This window comes from Peromyscus leucopus, chromosome 12, assembly GCF_004664715.2.
Source record: "Peromyscus leucopus breed LL Stock chromosome 12, UCI_PerLeu_2.1, whole genome shotgun sequence".
NCBI lineage: Eukaryota > Metazoa > Chordata > Mammalia > Rodentia > Cricetidae > Peromyscus > Peromyscus leucopus.
The window spans coordinates 76,313,105-76,333,652 of NC_051073.1; the positions used below are offsets into that span (position 1 = coordinate 76,313,105).

At 46.9% G+C, this 20,548-nt stretch overlaps 1 protein-coding gene across 7 annotated transcripts in view; it reads right to left on the reverse strand.

The window, feature by feature from the left end:
- Positions 1-20,548, reverse strand: part of Vps8 (VPS8 subunit of CORVET complex) — a 237,908-nt gene that overhangs the window by 200,224 nt on the left and 17,136 nt on the right. For 4 of the 7 annotated variants that reach the window (XM_028859198.2, XM_037209870.1, XM_037209873.1 and 1 more), the window contains exons 2-5: positions 13,846-14,163; positions 13,085-13,153; positions 1,760-1,890; positions 142-235 (exon numbers count right to left, since the gene is read on the reverse strand). In XM_028859198.2, the coding sequence (XP_028715031.1) occupies positions 142-235; positions 1,760-1,890; positions 13,085-13,153; positions 13,846-13,998 (447 nt within the window). In that variant the 5' untranslated portion in view covers positions 13,999-14,163. Of the gene's footprint in view, positions 1-141; positions 236-1,759; positions 1,891-13,084; positions 13,154-13,845; positions 14,214-20,548 lie in introns of all 7 variants that reach the window. The other 3 variants (XM_037209872.1, XM_037209871.1, XM_028859197.2) reach the window with 2 other exon arrangements.

The following is a 20,548-nucleotide window of genomic DNA, read 5'->3' on the forward strand; positions in this document are numbered from 1 at the left end:
GCCAAAGACAGTCGGAAAAACCATAAACGCCAGACTGTATTTCTCTTAAGCTCTGAGGCATGGGAAGAGCCGGGCTTTGTTCGTGCCCATTCCTACTTCCTGCCACCACAGGCCATCACGCTGAGGAGGACGGACACTCACAGCTGCAGACACGATCTGTGCAGATATTCCCTTCAGAAGTGAGTGCCGCATAACCGATCCGTGCAGCGAGAAGGAATCGGGCAGCCTCTTCTTCCTGACAGAGAGAGAGAGAGGACAAAATGGTTAGCAGAAGGGCTGAGAAGGCAGGATCCCAAGGCTCTGAAAGAAGAAAATACACTTTAAAAGTAGAAAATAACACTGTTACTATCAATAATTATAATAATTATCAATAATTATATAATTATTATTCTTAACTGTTATGAAGAGATGCATAAAAATTGAACAGACCAACATTCACATGTGTTCTAACCCACCTCGAGGCTCAGAGTCTGAAGCAAGAAAATAACTAACATTCTTCTTCCGCTGATCAAGATGTCCCCTGCCCACCTGACACAGAATCGGGTTCTCCTGTTCTCGGGAAAGCTGCACAGACCACCGCTCCTGCCAAGGAATCTGCATCACCCCACTTACCTCACGACCTCTGCCCTCCCCTTCCCCAACCTGCCCTCACTCGTCACTCGCTCCTACTTAGGGCTCCTTTCGCTTATCCTCCTCATCCCCATCGAGAGAGGAATCCTGAAACTTTTACCAAACATTCATCAGTGTATGCCCATTCTGACAAAAAATGTGCTCTGCTGATCCAAAATCAAGGAAGTCACAGGCCCCACTACTTGGATCCCGGGGCCTAGGAGGAGGAGGAGGGGCCGGTAAGCAGCTTGTAAACACGAAAGCACAGACCAGAGCATGAATGCCGTGCAAACGGGAAGAAGGTGTCCTGTTTACTGGGGGACACGAGGCACAGCTACCGGGAAAGAGACGTCTAATCTGCCTGGGCACAGTGTGGGGAAGAGTGAGGACAAATGGGCAGAGACTGGATGGGCAGTGAAAGTGCTCGGAGTAGGAGGCAGCGCCTGGACTCACCCCACACCGAGGACGTTGGACGATCACGTACCAGTCACGTCCAGCTCGTGCCCAGTGAGCCACAAGCAGCCCAGGGGAGCTAGGAACACAGCTCAACAGAAAATCAGGAGCTTGTTTAACTCTTACAAGATTGTGTGTGTGTGTGTGTGTGTGTGTGTGTGTGTGTGTGTGTGTGTGTGTGTGATTTTTTTCCCTTTGAACTAAACCGCATAGTTCTCAAGTGTGAACCTGTGACAGTTATCAAAAGCTCGGACACACCCGGTAGGCAGCAAGAGAACACCATCACTTTTAAACAGGGGATGCAGGTCATCAGAAACATTCATCTGTTTGTAAGAGTGTGATGCGGAGGTGAACACACCTCCGGGGGTCCCTGTCCCAAGATGGCACCCAAGGAGACAATGCTGACACCGGAAACATCTAAGGGGAAGAGTGCAGGGCACGTGGTCAGCATTCAAGTCACACGTGGGTTCTGTGAGGCATTTCACACCATGCTTTCTCCACTTCTCTCCTCTTCATGTTCTCCCCAACAATTTGGAAGGTGAAATGCAGCCGAGACCCAGACTTTCCATAATCAAAGTAGACTGCACCATGAAGACACTGGTTTTGAATAATCACGTTAGGCTGCACCGTAAAGGGAGTGACTCTAAATAATCATGTGTTTCGTCCACAGACAAGTATGAGTCACCAGCATACTTACCTCTTCAAGTTGGCCCTGTCGCCGCTGTCTGAGCTGGCCACAGACGAGGTGTCATAGGAGTGGGAATCAATGGTGTCGATGTTGAGCAGTGTAGGGTCCTCAAGAACAAAAGACTCATCTTCATCATCCGTCTAAGACGAAAGAAGACGCGGTCATAAACTCAGGACTCCAAACACGCCCTGGGACGTGAGACAGGCACCGCTGGTCTCCGCAGTGCCCCTCTTCCTGCTTCTGCTTCTCCCTTCTCTCCCGTGCACTCGCATGCACGCACAATGTCAACTCCGCAAGAGTTCACAGCAGGAAGAAGCAGGAACCCTTGTGCGGCGGTCATTGTTAGCTGAAGGAGAATTTTAAACTCAAGCCTACAGAGGTGCTTCACTGGTGAACTGAGGAGAATGGCCAATCAGAAGAAAACAAATGTCTGCCATGAAAGTATGACAGGGACACAGAAGAAAGGCATTCTGAAAACCTCGATTCATACAACGGATTTAGTAGGGATAAAGGAAGCTGCCACGAATGGCCGGGGTACACCAACAGAACCTGAAGGTGGTCTCTGAGGATGAACCAGAGTCCACTCTGTGAAAGGCACTGTCTTCCATCAGGTTTGGGAGGCAGCAGGGCCTGTGACAGCCTTGTCTGCCCACTGTCCCTACAGTATCTGCTACAGGCCCGGCATGCAACAGCACTCACTCACTCACTCACTTAACTAGAATACTATCTACAGCAGGCAGTGGGAGGGTGTCGAGACTTGAAAAGCAGCAGAGGCTAGATGGAATGGTGTCTTAGGAAGATAAATGGGCCACGTGCTGAATGAAGGGGGAGGGAGAGCCCTGGCAGGGAAGTGTTATGGACCAGTTAGAGGGCATCTGAATACCAATGAAGGAGAAGAGAGCCCAGCTGGGGAACGCAGAGGGTAAAGGAGACCACGGGGAAGGAGACATTACTGAGCAAATCAAGCCCCTGGTTATCCTTTAAATGAGTGGGAGGGGCTGGGAAGGTAAAGGAAATGTCAAAGAAGATTCTGAAGTGTCTATCCAGAGGCACCTGGCACAGGTGACAGTCCTGACCTCCAGCCACAGCCAGCAGATAAAGGAGGTGAGGAGCTGGCTCATACAGCTGCCCCTGAACCAAGAACAACGCCTCCCTGGCAGCTCTCACCTCTCAGGGATCGCCATCTCCGCTCACTACCTCCACTTTCTTCTCCATTCACTCTGAGCGCTGACTACCAGCGCTGCTGAAGGCACTAGCCACCACCCACGTTGAGTCAGCGTGTCCTCCGTGCCTCAGTTTCCCTGCTGACAAACATTCTCTCTCCTTGGTTCCCGACAGAAGTGCCTTTCCCTGTTTATGCGGGCCCTCGAGGGTCCTCTTTCCTGTTCTTCTCAGCCCACCATTCAACGCTGTTAACCCTCAGGAAGATTTGGAGCGCTCTTCTCCAGCTCCTCAGACACTCCCTGGCTAAGCAAGCTTTTTCATAACCACAGCTTTAAGTGCCATGTGGTAATGGCTCTGAAATCTGTCTTCGACATCAACATTAGTCTATAATTTCACTACATTCCAGAATTCTCCACCGCACATAAGCCTGCTAAGAATGAGTTTGTACTTGGCAAGGAGACAGTTACTTGAGAGCTGTAAAAGACTGTAGCGACTGCTGTAGGAAAAGGAAATAATTTGGAAATAAGAACTGCAGAGCAAAGGTCATAGGCAAGAGAGTCAATCAAAGCCTTATTTGATTTTCTTAAGTAGCTTGGACACATAATTAAATAAAACAGACCACGTGAGAAAGGCCAGGCTTGCAGGATGACTGAAAGAAAAGGTGAAGGAAATCAACAAAGAACTGAGAAAGCCAAGAGGAATTTAAAACTACTGCTACACAGTAAAGATATCAACTTTCCCCGAACTGTGTAAAATCCACAGGCTCTTATCAAGTTGGGCAGACTGGTGCGTGCCCCTGAACCTTGCATGGTAAAAGCCCAAACTGAAACTTCAGTCTCAACAGCAACCACAGAGCTCAGACTCCTCAAGACCTGGGTGTCAAGGCCTGTGTTTGTTTTATTTGTTTACTGACTTGTGGTGTGTGTGTGTGTGTGTGTGTGTGTGTGTGTGTGTGTGTGTGTGTGTCTGTCTGTCTGTCTGTCTGTCTAAATGTTTTGTCTGCAAGTCTGTGCAACCTGGACATGCAGTGTCTGCAGAGACAAGAGAGCAGCGTCAGATCCCCTGGAACTGGAGTTACAGACAGTTGTGAGTCACCATGTGGGTGCTGGGAATCGAACCCAGGTCCTCTGCAAGCGTAGCAAGTGTTCATAACCACTGAACCAACTCTCCAGCCCCATACTTACTTTTTTTTGAGACAGGGTCTCATGTAGCCTAGGCTAGCTAGCCTTGAGCTCCCTACACAGCTGAAAAGGCCCTTGAACTCCTTGCTGGCTGCTCCTCTGCTTCAGCCTCCCAAGTCCCCTCCTCCCCTCCTCCTCTCTCCTTCTCAACTCCTTGCTTTCTCTGTATGTATGCACATGTGCGTGTGCAACTGTGTGTGTGTCTGTCTGTCTGTCTGTCTGTCTGTCTGCATGTGTGTTGCTGGTGATGAAACCCGGGGCCTCACATGCTAGGCATGTGTTCTACCACTGAGCTACATTCCCAGACTTCAGATCTAAAGTCTCAATCCATAGAATGTGATAATGAGATATTAGGGCAGCCACAGACAGACCAATTAAATCAGATTCCCACATACATGTGACACCACAACCAAGAATATTCTTTCCAGGAAATGACATCAGATCATCCTCATATTAATAGGAACAGAAAAAAAATTACAGACGAAATACAGATCTAAATATGAGAGGAAATACAATAAAGATTTTGGAATACATAAGATAATAAGATCCTGGCCTCAGAATTGGCAACATTTTCTTAAACACAGGAAATACAAATAACAGTGGGAAAGTCTAAAAGATGAACTGTGTTAATAACCTCCAGATATCAAATGAAGCCATTAGTGGTGTAAAAGATTCAGAAAGAAGGAAGAGATTTCAATAACTATATCTAAGATAGGGGTGCGGGTTGCACGGCATATAAAGAACTCCCAGGCTGGAGAGGTGGCTCAGTGGTTAGGAGCACTGGCTGCTCTTCCAGAGGTCTTGAGTTCAACTCCCAGCAACCACATGGTGGCTCACAACCATCCATAACAGGATCTGATGCCCCCTTCTGGCGTGCAGATATTACAGCACTAATATACATAAAAAAAATAAATTGAGAGAGAGAGAGGAAGAAAGAGAGAAAGAAAGAAAGCCGTTCACAAAAGATATATCCAAATGGCCAAAACACACTTGGAGGCATCCAAAGCCATCAATCTTCAGAGAAATTCAAATTAAAAATCACTATGTACTTTTTATTAAGTGTGAAAGGCCAAAGAAGGAGTGTATTAACAGGTGTATAAACAACCAGACATCTCACCACCTGACGTCTCAGACATTCCTCCTAAAGAATATATTAAAAAATGTTGTGGGATATTTGTACACTGTGTGAAGATGTATTGCTGTGACTGGTTTAATAAAAAGCTGAACGGCCAATAGCTAGGCAGGAGATAGAGGTGGGACTTCTGTTTGCTTCGTTTGGTTTGGTTTTTTTGAGACAGGGTTTCTTTGTGTAGCTTTGGAGCCTGTCCTGGAACTCACTCTGTAGCCCAGGCTGGCCTCGGACTCACAGAGATCCGCTTGCCTCTGCCTCCTGAGTGCTGGGATTAAAGACGTGTGCCATCACCACGGGACTTCTAGACAGAGAACTCTGGGAATCTGCATCACCAGCCAGATGCAGAGGAAGCAGCATGCGCAGTACAGAGAGATGCAACCAACAGGACGTAGATTGAGATAAGTGGGTTAATTTAAGTTTTGAGAGCCAGTGGGACAAGCCTAAGCTAAGGCCAATCTTTCATAACTAATATTAAGTCTCTGTGTCGTTATTTGGGAGCTGGCTGACAGGTCAGAGAAAGACTCGTAACAAAACAACCACTTGATAGACCATGGCAGTGTTCACAAAAGCTGAGTTACACATGATCACTTCCCAATTCTAGGGGGCGTGCACAAGAAAAATGTAAGAATGTAGCTGTGTATGCACACAAGACAAGATAAAAATATCCTCAGCTGTAACTACACAAATGTCTATCAATAGTAGGATGAGTATATAAAGAATTATAGATGAATGAATATAAAGAATTAGATGAGACATATAAATAGCTACAGAGGAATAAACTGTTACAACAAAAAACAACAGAACCACAGAACAGGGTGCCAAAAAAAATAAGTCAGAGATACAAGTATGTGCGCCGTGCATGTGTGCCCGCACTCTATCCTGTGTGAGAGGTTCAAAGCGGGCATGTGTGCACACACTCTATCCTGTGTGAGAGGTTCAAAGCAGGCATGTGTGCACACACTCTATCCTGTGTGAGAGGTTCAAAGCGGGCATGTGTGCACACACTCTATCCTGTGTGAGAGGTTCAAAGCAGGCATGTGTGCACACACTCTATCCTGTGTGAGAGGTTCAAAGCAGGCATGTGTGCACACGCACTCTATCCTGTGTGAGAGGTTCAAAGCGGGCATGTGTGCACGCACGCACTCTATCCTGTGTGAGAGGTTCAAAGCAGGCATGTGTGCACACACTCTATCCTGTGTGAGAGGTTCAAAGCGGGCATGTGCACACACTCTATCCTGTGTGAGAGGTTCAAAGCAGGCATGTGTGCACACACTCTATCCTGTGTGAGAGGTTCAAAGCGGGCATGTGTGCACACACTCTATCCTGCGTGAGAGGTTCAAAGCGGGCATGTGTGCATGCACTCTATCCTGTGTGAAAGGTTCAAAGCGGGCATGTGTGCACACACTCTATCCTGTGTGAGAGGTTCAAAGCAGGCATGTGTGCACACACTCTATCCTGTGTGAGAGGTTCAAAGCAGGCATGTGCACACACTCTATCCTGTGTGAGAGGTTCAAAGCAGGCAATGCTAGTAGAAGCTGGAGTCACAGTTACTGGAGGAGTGGGTACTGAAGCCCGGGAGGAGTTTCGGGGACAGGCTGTGCGTCTGCCTCTGCATTCTGTTGCTCAGGCTGTTCAGTTGGTAAGGGGCCTCCGTGCTGCACATTTGCGACATGTTCCCATTTCTGTGCACGCACTGCAAGAAGTTCACAAGCTATTCCTGGCTTCCCAACAGCAGAACTGAAGTGAACCCAACGTTACTCTGAGACAGGGAGACTATGAAAGCAAGGGACAAGGTCATGACGAGGTCATAGGGCAAGTTTACTGCAAGCAAGGGACCGGAAGAGGAAGGTTTAGGATAGAGAACGTAACTCCCAACTTAGAACCTCAGAGGCAATGATTTCCAGGCCTGGTCACGCTATTTCATATCCCAAGTCTTGGGTCCACAACATCTCAGAAGTTTTTATCTTTCCATTTTAAAAATACCTGAGGTCCATTCTTTTCCCAACCTCCCTTCAGGTTGGTATAATTGAACATGATAGAATATACACATATAAATAAATATTCTAGAGGAAGGGCTTATGATGCCTTTTGGTTTTTCAATCATTTCCTTTAATAACCAGTGATGTCTTCACAATGATTTTAGTACTTTTTTCTTTCTCTTATCTACCTGCTAGCTCCCTATGCCTGTCCAGTTTCGAGTCCCATTTCTCTCTCAAGGACAGGGGCTGCCATATGGCACTGTGTGATCCCAGCATCTACCACAGAGCCCTAACACAGTGGGCACCAAATGATGCCCACAGTGGTAACAGTATTCCCTTCTTGGTGAGCTACATCAATGGCACTCACTGTTCCTAAGGGACAAGAATGCTGGGCCTTGATACTTTGCTTTCATGATGAGTGACAGTCTCATTCACAGGAACATGATTTTTAATTTATTATCTTTCTAATTTATTTTTATTTTATGTTTATGAGTGCTCTGCCTTCATGCATGTATGCACACCATGCGTGTGCCTGGTGCCCAAGGAAGTCCAAAGAGGGTACTGGACCACCTGGAACTGGAGTTAAGGGAGGCTATAAGACACTGTGGGTGCTGGGAATTGAACTCGGGTCCTCTGCAGAGCAACAAGTGCTCCTGACTACTGAGACGTCTCTCCAGCCCCACAGGAGCATTATTTTTGTTGCCAACGTTTAAAGATGTGCAAATAAGGCTGTATATAGAATCCATTAAAATAACTTCATTCCATGCTCAGTAAGATAGCTCAATGACAATGCGATTAAACTATGTTAACCCAACTGGCTAAAATTAACTTCCTTACCTCTACATTAGAAATTAGAGCCGGGCGGTGGTGGCGCATGCCTTTAATCCCAGCACTCGGAAGGCAGAGCCAGGTGGATCTCTGTGAGTTCAAGGCCAGCCTGGGCTACCAAGTGAGCTCCAGGAAAGGCGCAAAGCTACACAGAGAAACCCTGTCTCGAAAAACCAAATAAATAAATAAATAAATAAATAAATAAATAAATACAGACGTCAAGGAGAAAGCTCAGTGGTAGGGTGCTTGCCCAGAATGTACAAGACCCTGGGTTCAGTCCTCAGCACTGTAAAAAAATAAACTAGAAATCCAAGCCAAACAATAGAGCAGGAGTCGGGCAACTATGCGGTGCTACCTACAACCTACAGGTGTGTAGGTCACAGCTCGAGGTGCGACTCTGAGAACTGAGAGGCATCAGCGGGGATCTCGCCAGCCGCCTGTCTCAAAAACTGGAAAACAGGAACTGAAGCAGAGACCATGAAGGAATGTTGCTTACTGGCTTGTTCTTCAGGTCATGTTCAGCTACCTTTCTTTTCCAGTTCCTGCCTTGAGGTCCTGACCAGGCTCTCCTCGGTGATGGACTACAAAGTGTAAGCTGAAATTAACCCTTTCCTAAGTGGCTGGTCATAGTGTTTGAAGGGACTCTAGCAGGCCAGAACATGGCAAACATGGCTCTGGCAGGCCTTGCCCTTCCCCCATTCCCTCTGCCTTGCTCAAGCTGGCCACCAAGTCTATTCCTTTATTTGTCCCCTTCCTCCTCCTGAGGCTGACCACCAAGGTCCAGCTATCGAAGTATTGAAGTCTAGCCATTAAAAGCCCCCTTGACACCTAACTGACACGTCCAATTAAAATTAAACACCTCCCTTTGCAATGAACACTTGCTAGTAGAGATGTACGGACAAAGGGGTATACATCATGACTTGCAGGGTCAAACTCCAGCTTCCATGACGAGACTTTTAATTCCCCCCCCCCTTTTTTTTTAATTTTATTTTCTTCCTTTTTTCTCTTGAAATTTGTTTTATTGGGGGGTTCAGGGGCAGAGGGCAGATGAGAAGGGATGGAAATGAATGTGATCAAGATACACATAGAATAAAAAAAAAAATTAAACACCTCATCCTCACAAAAGTTTTCACCCTTTACCTTTATAAACCACCATCTGCCTATGTGCCCTGCCTGTCTCCTCTCTCCAGAGACAGTCAGCCCTTTGTCCTCTGGGACAAATACCCTTCCCCTCTCCCTGTTCCCTTCCCCTTCTCCCTCATCCTCTGTCTCCTGTCTTTCTTTGTCTCTCATTCCCTGCCCTCTGTCCCTCTGGGGCAAATAAATCTCCTCTGTGCTGAGAACTTGGTCTTGGGGGTCCTGAGCCAAAGTTTCCCTTTCGGTGTTTACTAAAGCAAGAGAGACATAAGCAGGACACCCCACCCGGTCCCAAGGCTGGGTGGAGCAGCACACACCATCCTCCCTGGGAGCTCACTAGAAGGCAGGAAGATGCACGGGAGCCCCACAGCAGTGCCCAGGGCGAGGAGGTGAAATGACGCCTACAAAATGGTTATGGACTACAAAGAGTTAAATAAGGCAGTGCCCACAGCCCCGCCCACACCAGGGTATCCAACAGTTCCTTTTAACACAAGCAACTGGATTTTTTTTTATGCCATACCAGACCTGGCTTTTTATTTTTTATTTAGTATCCTCTTAACAGCCAGAATCCCAAAACCAACTGGCACTTGCTTCGAAGAAACAACAGTAAGCCATCAGAGATCTGCCTTCCCTCTGTAAGAAGTTTTATTACATGAATGGCATGAAGCTAACCACTGAATGTCTTACAGAGCTGAAAAAAGCATCTCAAAGAATAGTTTTTAAAAAAAGAAGATGGGTGGGGAGTGGATGGAGTCCTGAGTGAACATGTAAGGAGTGGATGGAGTCCTGAGTGAATGTGTAAGGAGTGGATGGAGTCCTGAGTGATTGTGTAAGGAGTAGATGGAGTCCTGGGTCAATGTGTAAGGAGTGGATGGAGTCCTGAGTGATTGTGTAAGGAGTAGATGGAGTCCTGGGTCAATGTGTAAGGAGTGGATGGAGTCCTGAGTCAATGTGTAAGGAGTGAATGGAGTCCTGAGTCAATGTGTAAGGAGTGGATGAAGTCCTGAGTCAATGTGTAAGGAGTGGATGGAGTCCTGAGTGAATGTGTAAGGAGTGGATGGAGTCCTGAGTGAATGTGTAAGGAGTGGATGGAGTCCTGAGTGAATGTGTAAGGAGTGAATGGAGTCCTGAGTGATTGTGTAAGGAGTGGATGGAGTCCTGAGTGATTGTGTAAGGAGTGGATGGAGTCCTGAGTCAATGTGTAAGGAGTGAATGGAGTCCTGAGTCAATGTGTAAGGAGTGGATGGAGTCCTGAGTCAATGTGTAAGGAGTGGATGGAGTCCTGAGTCAATGTGTATTGTTCACATGAGCATGGCCATGTCCAGGATCCCAATGCCCCAGACCCAGGGAAATGGCAACCTTCTCCAGGTCAGGCCCAGGGAAATGGCAACCTTCTCCAGGCCCTTGCCGTAGTTGACAGTAAATACTGAAAATGTCCCCCACAGCTTCCTCTTCCTGGATGTTTACAGACTGAGACTGCTCCCCTGCAGAGACCCTACTGAGATTAGCTATCCCTTCCTCCTGGTTCAGCTGTATATAATAAACCTGCCTCTTCAATCCAGATGCATAAAATAAACACGATGAGTTTCCCAGCTGTTGCTGACGCATCTCCATCAGGGCACACGGTGCACCTAATCCCAGCTTTTCGGTTTCTGTGTCCTGTTTCTTCATTCACCATTGCCCCACTTAGGTCAATCCCTGAAACTGAACAAGATGGTTGGGAAATGGCATCCTGTGCCGGTGGGAAAAGACATGCCACGGGTGGATTACCTCCCCACAAAGTACTGGCCAAAGAGACCCTTGAGACCCTCACAAGCCACAAAGGCCAATGCTTTTGGGAGCACACTAGATGGAAGACTCCTGCTGGCCATACTGCACGCTCTGGGTTTAGTCCATGGAGCAGCCGAGCAGGGCCTGTGCTGGGGGCTCCTGTAGCAGGAATCTTAAAAGTTCTTATTAATAAAATCAAACCTGAGGTGAGTTATTGGGATCCATGCTGGTAGATCAGAGAGACAGAACAAGCCACAGCTATCTCACCTCGCCGGATCCTCAGCTGGTCTTGTCTCCTCAGACTGGAGGCCTCTGAGTCCTCATCCCGAATGGGTCTCAGCTGAACTACTGCTCAAAAGCCTGAATGCTTAACCAGCCAAAATCTTTTTTTTTTTTTTTTTTTTTTTTTTTTTTTTTTTTTTTTTTGGTTTTTTCGAGACAGGGTTTCTCTGTGTAGCTTTGCGCCTTTCCTGGAGCTCACTTGGTAGCCCAGGCTGGCCTCGAACTCACAGAGATTCACCTGGCTCTGCCTCCCGAGTGCTGGGATTAAAGGCGTGCGCCACCACGCCCGGCTAACCAGCCAAAATCTTAACCAGCCAAAAAACTTCTAGTTTCTGGTCCTCACGCCTTATATATCTTTCTGCTTTCTACCACCACTCCCTGGGATTAAAGGCTGGCTTTCTGGGATTAAAGGCGTGTGTCACCATGCTTGGCTATTTCCAATGTGGCCTTGAACTCACAGAGATCCAGAGGGATTTCTATCTCTGGAATGCTAGGATTAAAGGTGTGAGTGCCACCATTTTCTAGCCTTTGTATCTAGTGGCTGTCTGTTCTCTGACCCCAGATAAATTTATTAGAGTACACAATATTTTGGGGAACAATACCACCACAGGCTCCTCTTCGCTGTCTGGCTTTTGCTGCCAGAGGCTGCTATCCAGGTCACTGTTGTCACTAACAGACCAGCTGTGCTACATTGTCAACAGTATTTGCAAGATCTGCCCACTGGAACATTAATGGTATGGCTGCTAGGATACAACCAAGTGCTTTGTGAATGAGTTTTAAAGGCCACCCCACAGAAGGAAAATTGCATTCTGTACTGTAGGTCAAGGCAGGAAAAACCCTGTACCTGAGGAAATCACACGGGCTGGGGACAGGCTATGGATGTGATAGGTCACCTGCTTCTAAGCATTTGTGTCTAACTTCTGCTGTGGACAGCCTTGGTTATAGAGGAAGGCTTATTTGCTATGGGATGTGGTTACTCACAGAGACTCATAATAATCAAACGGCTGAAATTCAGGGACTGTTGTGGTGTGGTGGCCCAATTCTCAGTATGTAGTCATAAGTACCACTCCTTCCAATGCTCAAATGACACAGTGGGAGAGGGAAGAAAGCACGTAAGAGCCACAGGAGAGAAGTGGAGTGTTGAGTACAGCTTTCCCCTGGCATTGCCAGCACAAGCACAAGAGATAACCCTGTTGCTCTAGTGCAGGAAGTGAGAGAGCCACCAGATCCTCACCTGGTATCTCAGTTACTTTTCTATTGTGATAAGACGCTGTGATCAAGACAACTTATAGAAGAGTTTGGGGGGGGGGTTGTATTCTCAGAGGGTTAGAGTCTGTGACCATAAAGCTAGGAAGAAGAGCAGCTTTTGAAACCTCAAAGCCCACCCCGAGTGACACTCCTACTCCAGCAAGGCCACACCTCCTGGTCCTTCCCAAACAGTTCTACCTACTGGGGACCAAGCATTCAAATATAGGTGCCTCTGGGGGGGGGGGGCTTCTCATTCAGACCACCTCACAGCTGCATGATGAGCAAGATGTAGTTTCTAGCCTTGAGACGTTCAAAATCTAGACCAGTGCTGACCAGCAAAGCTTTCTGCTGTGACGAAGATACTATGTGTCTATGCTGACCACTACAGCAGCCACTAGTCACACAGGGCTCCTGAGCTCCTGAAATGAGCCTTGTGCAACTGAGAACTGATGTCGTATTAGTTAGCTGTAATGAACATAAACTTTAAGTTAACACATGTAACTAGTAGCTACCATACTGGACAGTATACATCCAAATACATACACTGTAACTAACCCAAAAAGTATGAAAAATCAATACCACAAAGTGATAGTAATGAGTAATATTTACCTACCTCATTAAGTATGCTTTCCAGAGTTGGAGGGGTATCCACTTGAGGAATATCAAACTCCTTGTCATCAATCTAAATAAAGAAATTAAAGTTCACAAGGCTTTTCCTCTCATAGTTGTGAGATATTTTAACTAGAACCACTATCAAAGGACAAGCATACCACTGACTGGATCATATATTCAACTCAGTAGTTCCCATCCACACATTCAGCAACTCTCAAGCCAGAACACCCTGACTGTGCCGCTCTGACAGCCCTAGACCTTTCTGGAAAGTTGAAGGCCGTTTGCACCTCCTTTCTTAGGATGACAAAATACCACATCACACTTCCGAAGCGTAGACTTGAGACCTAAATGATATGTCAAAGCTTGACATGGGATTTCTTGTTCCTTTCATGGTGAGGGCTCACTAGCTCATTTACAGTTGTCATTAAATACTCTCGTAGTCACAGAAACCATTCATATTCAATCAAGAAGGAAGGCAAATAGAGTGCAAGGTAAGAATCCTGATACTCCCCCATCAGCTCTGCGGCCCCGAGAAGGCAGTCGCCACAGCTGCACACCAGTGTCCGTCTGTAAGGGGGTGACCAGTGTGACGCTCAAAGACAGCACCAGAGTGCTCCACAAACAGTGACGGACCACACGAATAAGAGGGGCGGGACCTCGGGACCTGACAGACTCCTGCTCGCTAGTCATGCATTTGAGTCACACAGTACACCAACCCAAGTTTTGTTCAAAACCATCACTTGACAGAAGTTACACTTTTACCAGATCATTTTTGAACTCCAGCTCCTTATCCAGATCTATGCAAGAGAATTTTGAAAGAGAAGCTTCTAGACTGAAAGACATGTTCAGCTCTTCCTCAGTAGTCCTGGCGCATGGGTTCTGTTCCAAATTCTCCTGGTCTGGTTCGTTGTCCATATTTGCTTCCAAAAACTATATTCAACCAACCCAGGCAATTTGGCCTCAGATTGCAGCAATCTGAATGACGATCTCTTTGGTAGGGAGGTAGAAGCTATCTAAATATCCTCTTCTCAGGTAGACATTTCAGAGAAATCGTTGGTTAGGTTCCGCTCAGCCATCTGTCTGCAGGCAAAAAGAAATGGGACAGAGGGCAGCATGTGGGTGGAGGGTTCCTACAAGAATACAAAGGGGAGAAACTTAGCTCAGACTTGGAGAGGTGTGGGACTGGAACCTCCACCCACCCAACAAGTCATCAGACGAGTAACAGTGACATGAGATGTGGTGAGCCCCAGACAGCATCAAAGCAGATTTATATAGCTGCAGCCACGGGGCAAATTGGTCTCAAAAGCTTCTAAAAATCACGACCTTCTATTCTGGGACCTCAGGGGAGCTCCGGTTCCCCTGGTGACAGGGCACAGACTGGCTGGGTTGTCATCAACTGGGCCAGCTGAGCATACACAGCCAGGACAGACAGTTATTTAACACCACACTCTCAAACCTAAGAGCCAATTTAGAGGGAGAGTCAACAGTGAACCTCTAAAATAATAAACACAGGATAAAATAATTACACACAGCCATTCACAGGAAACATGGCTATCTTTAGGAAAGAATGAAATACCGAAGAAATCTAGAAATACATACAGATGCACTGTGTCTGTGCGCAGGAGCAGAGGTCAGAAGAACACATCAAGTGTCCTCTTCTACTTACTCCATCTACTCCTTTGAGGCAGAGTCTCTCCCTCAGCCCAAGGTTTGTGTTTCCCAGATAGGCTGGAAGCCAGCAAACTTCGTGATGCTCCTGTCTCCACTCCCCTCAAAGGAAACTGCTATGTTAGCCATGTGCAGTATGCCTGGGTGGTTATGTGGGTGTTGTGAGCTGACCTCCAGTGTTCATGATTAGGCAGGAAACACTCAACTACTGAGCCATCTCTCCGGCCCTTAGAAAACTTAACGTTTTAAAATTAACTTAAAACGATTCAGGATATCATCTGCCAGTGGTAAGATTATTTACCTAGTGTGTCCAAGATCTTCTCTTCCATTTCTAGTGCGCATGCACGCTCGGACACACACACACACACACAGCAATAAAACACAAGTATGCTTAGTTATCTTAAAGCAACATGCCCAAACTCACTGACATTTTATCATGTTTAGTGTCTATGATTAGGATATTAAAAAATGAATAGCTGATAAGTATAACACATATGGACATGTGAAAACTGACTTTTCACAAGCTGAAACTGACTATTCTGTTCCATCTGGAATATTTCCAAACACAAACCCATTTCTTTCAAACAAACACATGCTATCCAAACGTTCCTAGGAACGCAGCTGAAACATCTGAGCGCATCATATCCGGTACTCAGAGCACTGCTCCTTATCACACAGACACATGCAGCAGCAACAGTGATGCTCACACCGCCCTTCAAACTCAGGACAAGTTACTTCTTTACAGTCTTTCACGATCTGCACCACTAACCAGAAAACGGCTACGCTTATTCAAATATTCCCCAAAATAGGTTTTATTCTTCTGCAGCTTTTTAATTTTGGAGAATTCCATGCATGAGTACCATATTTACATAATTCTCCCTCTCCCACCTCCAACTCCTGCCACCATCCCCTGCACCCACTCTGGGATTCATAACCTCCTCTTCTGTTCTTATTACACACACACACACACACACACACACACACACACACACACACACACCCTACTAAGTCATTTAGTGTTACTTATATGCACATGTGTTTAGGACATAACCTATGCAGCGCTCATGCCTGGAGAAAACTGATTTCCTATAGTCCTTTATCTAGGGGTGGGTGGGGCCTTGTGGACTTTCTCCTATCCCCATTGACACGTCCACTGGTGTGGTCATTATTTGGGTCTTATTTAGACAACGATATTGTTAATATTTCAAGAGTACAGCATCCCTATCATGTTATAAGGCACAATCTCACAGCAGGCATCCTGGTCATCTAGAACTTACAAACTTTTTTTGTAAAGATATATTTATTTGTATTTTATGTGTATGTTTTGCCTACATGTATGTCTGTGCATCATGCACATGCAGTTCCCTCACAGGCCAGAAGAGGGCGATGGACTCCTGGAACTGGAGTTGCAGACAGTTTTGAGCCACCATGTGAGTGCTAGGAACACAACCAGGTTTTCTGCGAGAGCAGCAAGTACTTTTAACAAAGGAGCCATCTCTCCAGCCCCTGTTCTTACAATCTTTACACCTCTTCCGTGATGTTCTCTGAACCTTAGGTTTAAAGCTTGTGTTATAGATGTACCAATTGGAGCTGGGTACTTCTGTAGCTTTTTAAATAATGGGAAGGACCACACAGAAAGAGAGAAGGAATAAACAGACAGGGACAGAGAGACAGCTGGGCAGCTAGATGGCTGAACCATCTCAGCCTGTAAAAGCACTTGCCACAGAAGCCTGACGCCCTGAACAATGGTGGACTGAAAGGACAGACAGACTCCCACGAGTTGTCCTCTGATCACACACATGTGCACACATGCATGCTCCCTGACAATAAATAAATGTTTTAATTGTAAAGCCGGATATGGTGGTACACATCTGTAAATCTGTAATCTCCAAGCTCATATAGTGAGATGAAAAGGGACAGATTCATCTGGAAGCTCACAAGCCAGCTAGTGGGACGCTGCAGGAGAGACCGTCTCAACAAGGTGGAGGGCAAGGCAAGCTCCTCAAAGACGTCCTCACTTCCATCTGGGAACTGATGGCTCTCACCCACCCTCCCTCCCTCCCTCCCTTCCCCTCTCCCTCCACACAAAATAAATTGATAAATACTTTTTTTAAAAAACAACGACCCTGAGGAGGAATAACAGTTGTTCTCTGGCCTCTACATCCCATGCGCACACACATGTGCACGCACAGCAGGTTTCAATCTGGCTTTCCCAGTCCTATCTGTGACTCTGGGCAATCTGGTTGCTCCGAACGCCTTTTATTTCTCCATCTGTAAGTGGAACGGTGTGAACATCTGTGCTGCCCCAGAACAGCACCTCTTGTTCTGGAAAAGTTCCTTCCAGTGGGGCTTCCTGTGCAGGCGGCCAAACATCCCGGGGGCTGGGGGAGAAGAGGCTTGAGTAACCCTCCGTTATACAGAGAAGTTACACCACACTGCCAACTAAACGCCAGCTACATGCGTGTTACTGGCAACCCACCTCTACTGCCAGGTCCACACTCCCGGCAGGAATTAAAACAATCTTTTAAAAAGTAGAGATCTCCTGAGTGAGGTAACCCAGACTCAGGACTAACATGGTATGTACTCACTCCTAAGTGGATACTAGAAGTAAAGCAAAGGATAATCAGACTACAACCCACAGCTCCAGAGAAGCTAGCTAACAAGGAGGACCCAAGGAGGGACACATGGATTGCCCTGGGAAGGGGAAATAGATGAGATCTCCATGAGTGAACTGGGTATAAGGGGTGGGCAATGGAGGGTAGGGGATGGGGGATGAGGACATAAGGGAATGGGGTGGTCGGGCTGGAACAGGGATGGAGTGGGAAAGCAATGAGAGAGATACCATGGAGGGAGATATCATGGGGATAGAGAGAAACCCAGTGCTAGGGAAGTTGCCAGGCATCCCCAAGGATGACCCCAGCTTAGGCTACTAGAAATAGTGGAGAGGGTGCCTGAACTGAACTGGCTTAACACAGAGATCAGATCGGTGAATACCCTAACTGTCATCACAGAGCTTTTCTCCAATGACTGATGGAAGCAGATGTACAGATCCACAACCAGTCGCCAGACAGAGCTCCAGGAGTCCAGTCAGTGAGAGGGAAGAGGGATTCTATGAGCAAGTGCATCAGGATCATAATGGGGAAATCTGCAGAGACAACCAAACCAAACTAGTGGGAACTCATGAAAGTTGGATCAATGGCTGTGGAGGCTGCATGGGACTGGACTAGGCCCTCTGAATGGCGAGACAGTTGTGTAGCTTGATCTGCTTGGGGGTCCCCTGGCGGTAGGATCAGAATCCATCTCTGGTGCATGAGCAAGCTTTTTGGAGCCCACCACCTATGATGAGACACCTCTCACAGCCTTGAGGCACTGGGAAGGGCTTGGACCTGCCTCTACTGGATGTGCCTCCCAATGGGAGGCTTTGTCTTCTTGTGGGAGGGAGTGGGGGGTAGGTTAGGAGGGGAGGCTGGGGGGGCAGGAGGAGGGAAGAGGAGGATCTTTGACTGGTGTATAAAATGAATGGAAAATTTTTCTTAATTAAAAAAAAAAGGAAAAAAGAAAAAATATAGATGGGGGAAAGAGAATTCAGGTTCCTGTTTTCCAAGTCAGCTCTGCCCATAGCTTCTGGCAGTTTGGCTACACAGACCAACATACTCTTCCTCCACCTCTACCCTACCTCTCTCCCTTCCTTCCTCCCTCCCCATTTCTCGCCTATTGGGGCTCCAGAGACTCTCAGTTGTTCTGACAGAAGAATGCATTTCCTCTTTTCTGGGGATACCATGGTAATAAAGGATACACTGATGCCCTGATACAGTAATTTTCAAGAAATAATATATATTATCATTTATGAGTTCCTCAAGATTTCCAAAATCTTCAAAGTTAACGACTCTAATTGAGATCAGTAGTTTCATAAACATCACCCGTATCTTCTGACACATGAGTAGTTTGGTCATGTGACGAATGTTAACAGCTTGTTACCAGACGCCCTCAAGACCGTGGTTACACGGAGGATCCTCTCAGGCTAACTCCTTCTGGATCACGCTTGGCCCCATGTCACCAACACGACTCCCCACTTCCCCGGCGACATCACCTACTTCCCATCTTCACCTCGGTCACCTCTGTCACTCCTGTTACAGTTTGTCTTCCTGTGTCAGCAAACAGTCTCACTGACGTAGATATTGCTGATTCCAAAGTTACCATGCTGGTTTTTCAAAGGTCACAAGAGCAACCTCTGTTAATTTTTCAGAAATGGATTGAGAGTCTGGGACAATGGCTCAGTCAGTCAAGTACTTGCTTTGAAAACATGAGGACCTGAGTCTGGATCCCCAGCACCCACATGAAAAGCTGAATACAGGGGCATATGCCTGTGATCCCAACCTATGGGGGGGAGGTGGGGGGGGGGATCCCTAAGCTTGCTGAACAGACCTTGACTCAAAATTAAGGTGGGAGTGACTGAGGACGACACAGGACATTGATCTCTGACCCACACACACATATGAACACATCTAGACTACACACTCACGCACACATTCAGGCACACACACACACACAAGGATCATGGTGAGCACTTGTAATCTCAGTGCCGGGAAAGCAGAGAAAGCCAGGAAACTGTCCCTTAGGGCTGGACCACCAGCCTAGTCTACCTGGCAAGCTCCAGGCCAGTGAGACTGTCTCATAAAAACAAGGTGGACGGCTCCTGAGGAAGAACACTTGATGTCCTTCTCTGGCCTCCACACACATGAGCATGCACAAACACAAACATGCATATGTGCATGCACACACATGGAGGAGTACACCTGAACACACCTGTGGGAGGAAGCACAGTGGTGTCTGATGGTGCCTGTCCTAATTACAGGAACTTATAAATATGTAGTTTCTATCGCAAAAGGAACTTTGTTGATACAACTAAATAAGGACCTAAACCAAGCGGTGGTAACGCACGCCTTTAATCCCAGAACTCAGGAGGCAGGGGCAGGTGGATCCCTGTGAGTTCGAGGCCAGCCTGGGCTACCAAGTGAGTTCTAGGACAGCCAGGGCTACGCAGAGAAACCCTGTCTCGAAAAACAAACAAACAAACACCAAAAGAAGAAAGACAAGAAAGAAAAAGGACCTTGCAATGGGGATCTTGTGACAGGTTATCCAAGTACCCCACTATAATCCTATGGGTCCTCAACAGTGGAAGACAGAGGCAGAAGATTGCCACAGTCAAAGGAAGCAACGTGACAACAGAAACGAGGCCGGAAAAGGCTACACTCAAGCCTCAGGCTAAGGAAAGAAGTCAGGAGCCAGAGAGAGTCAACAGCCCCTGAGGCTGCAGGACACAAAACCATCTCCACTAATGACACTAAACAATGGTTCTCAACCTATGGGTCATGACCCCTTTGAAGGCCAAATGACCAGCGGAAAACACAGATATTTACAATTCACAACAGCAGCAAAATTACAGTTATGAAGTAGCAACAAGAACAACTTCGTGGTTAGGGGTCACCACAACGTGAGGAACTGTACTAAAGGGTCGCAGTCTTGGGAGGGTTGAGAACCACTGCTCTCGCGCAAAGGCCTCCCCTGATGCCTTGGTTTTAGTAAGGCAAGTTATGACTTTGAACTACAGAACTGAAAGAATAAGCGTGTTGTTTTAAGTCACTGGATGTGTGGTGGCTTGTTATGGCAACAACAGGAAATAAATATGGCTAACAAGCTTCAATTTATTTGCTTCTGGCCACATCTCTATGTTCTGAAGTAGCAAAGTCAGTCAGTGGTCAGCCTGGTCTTTGGAGAGAGTTGCAGGATAGCCAGG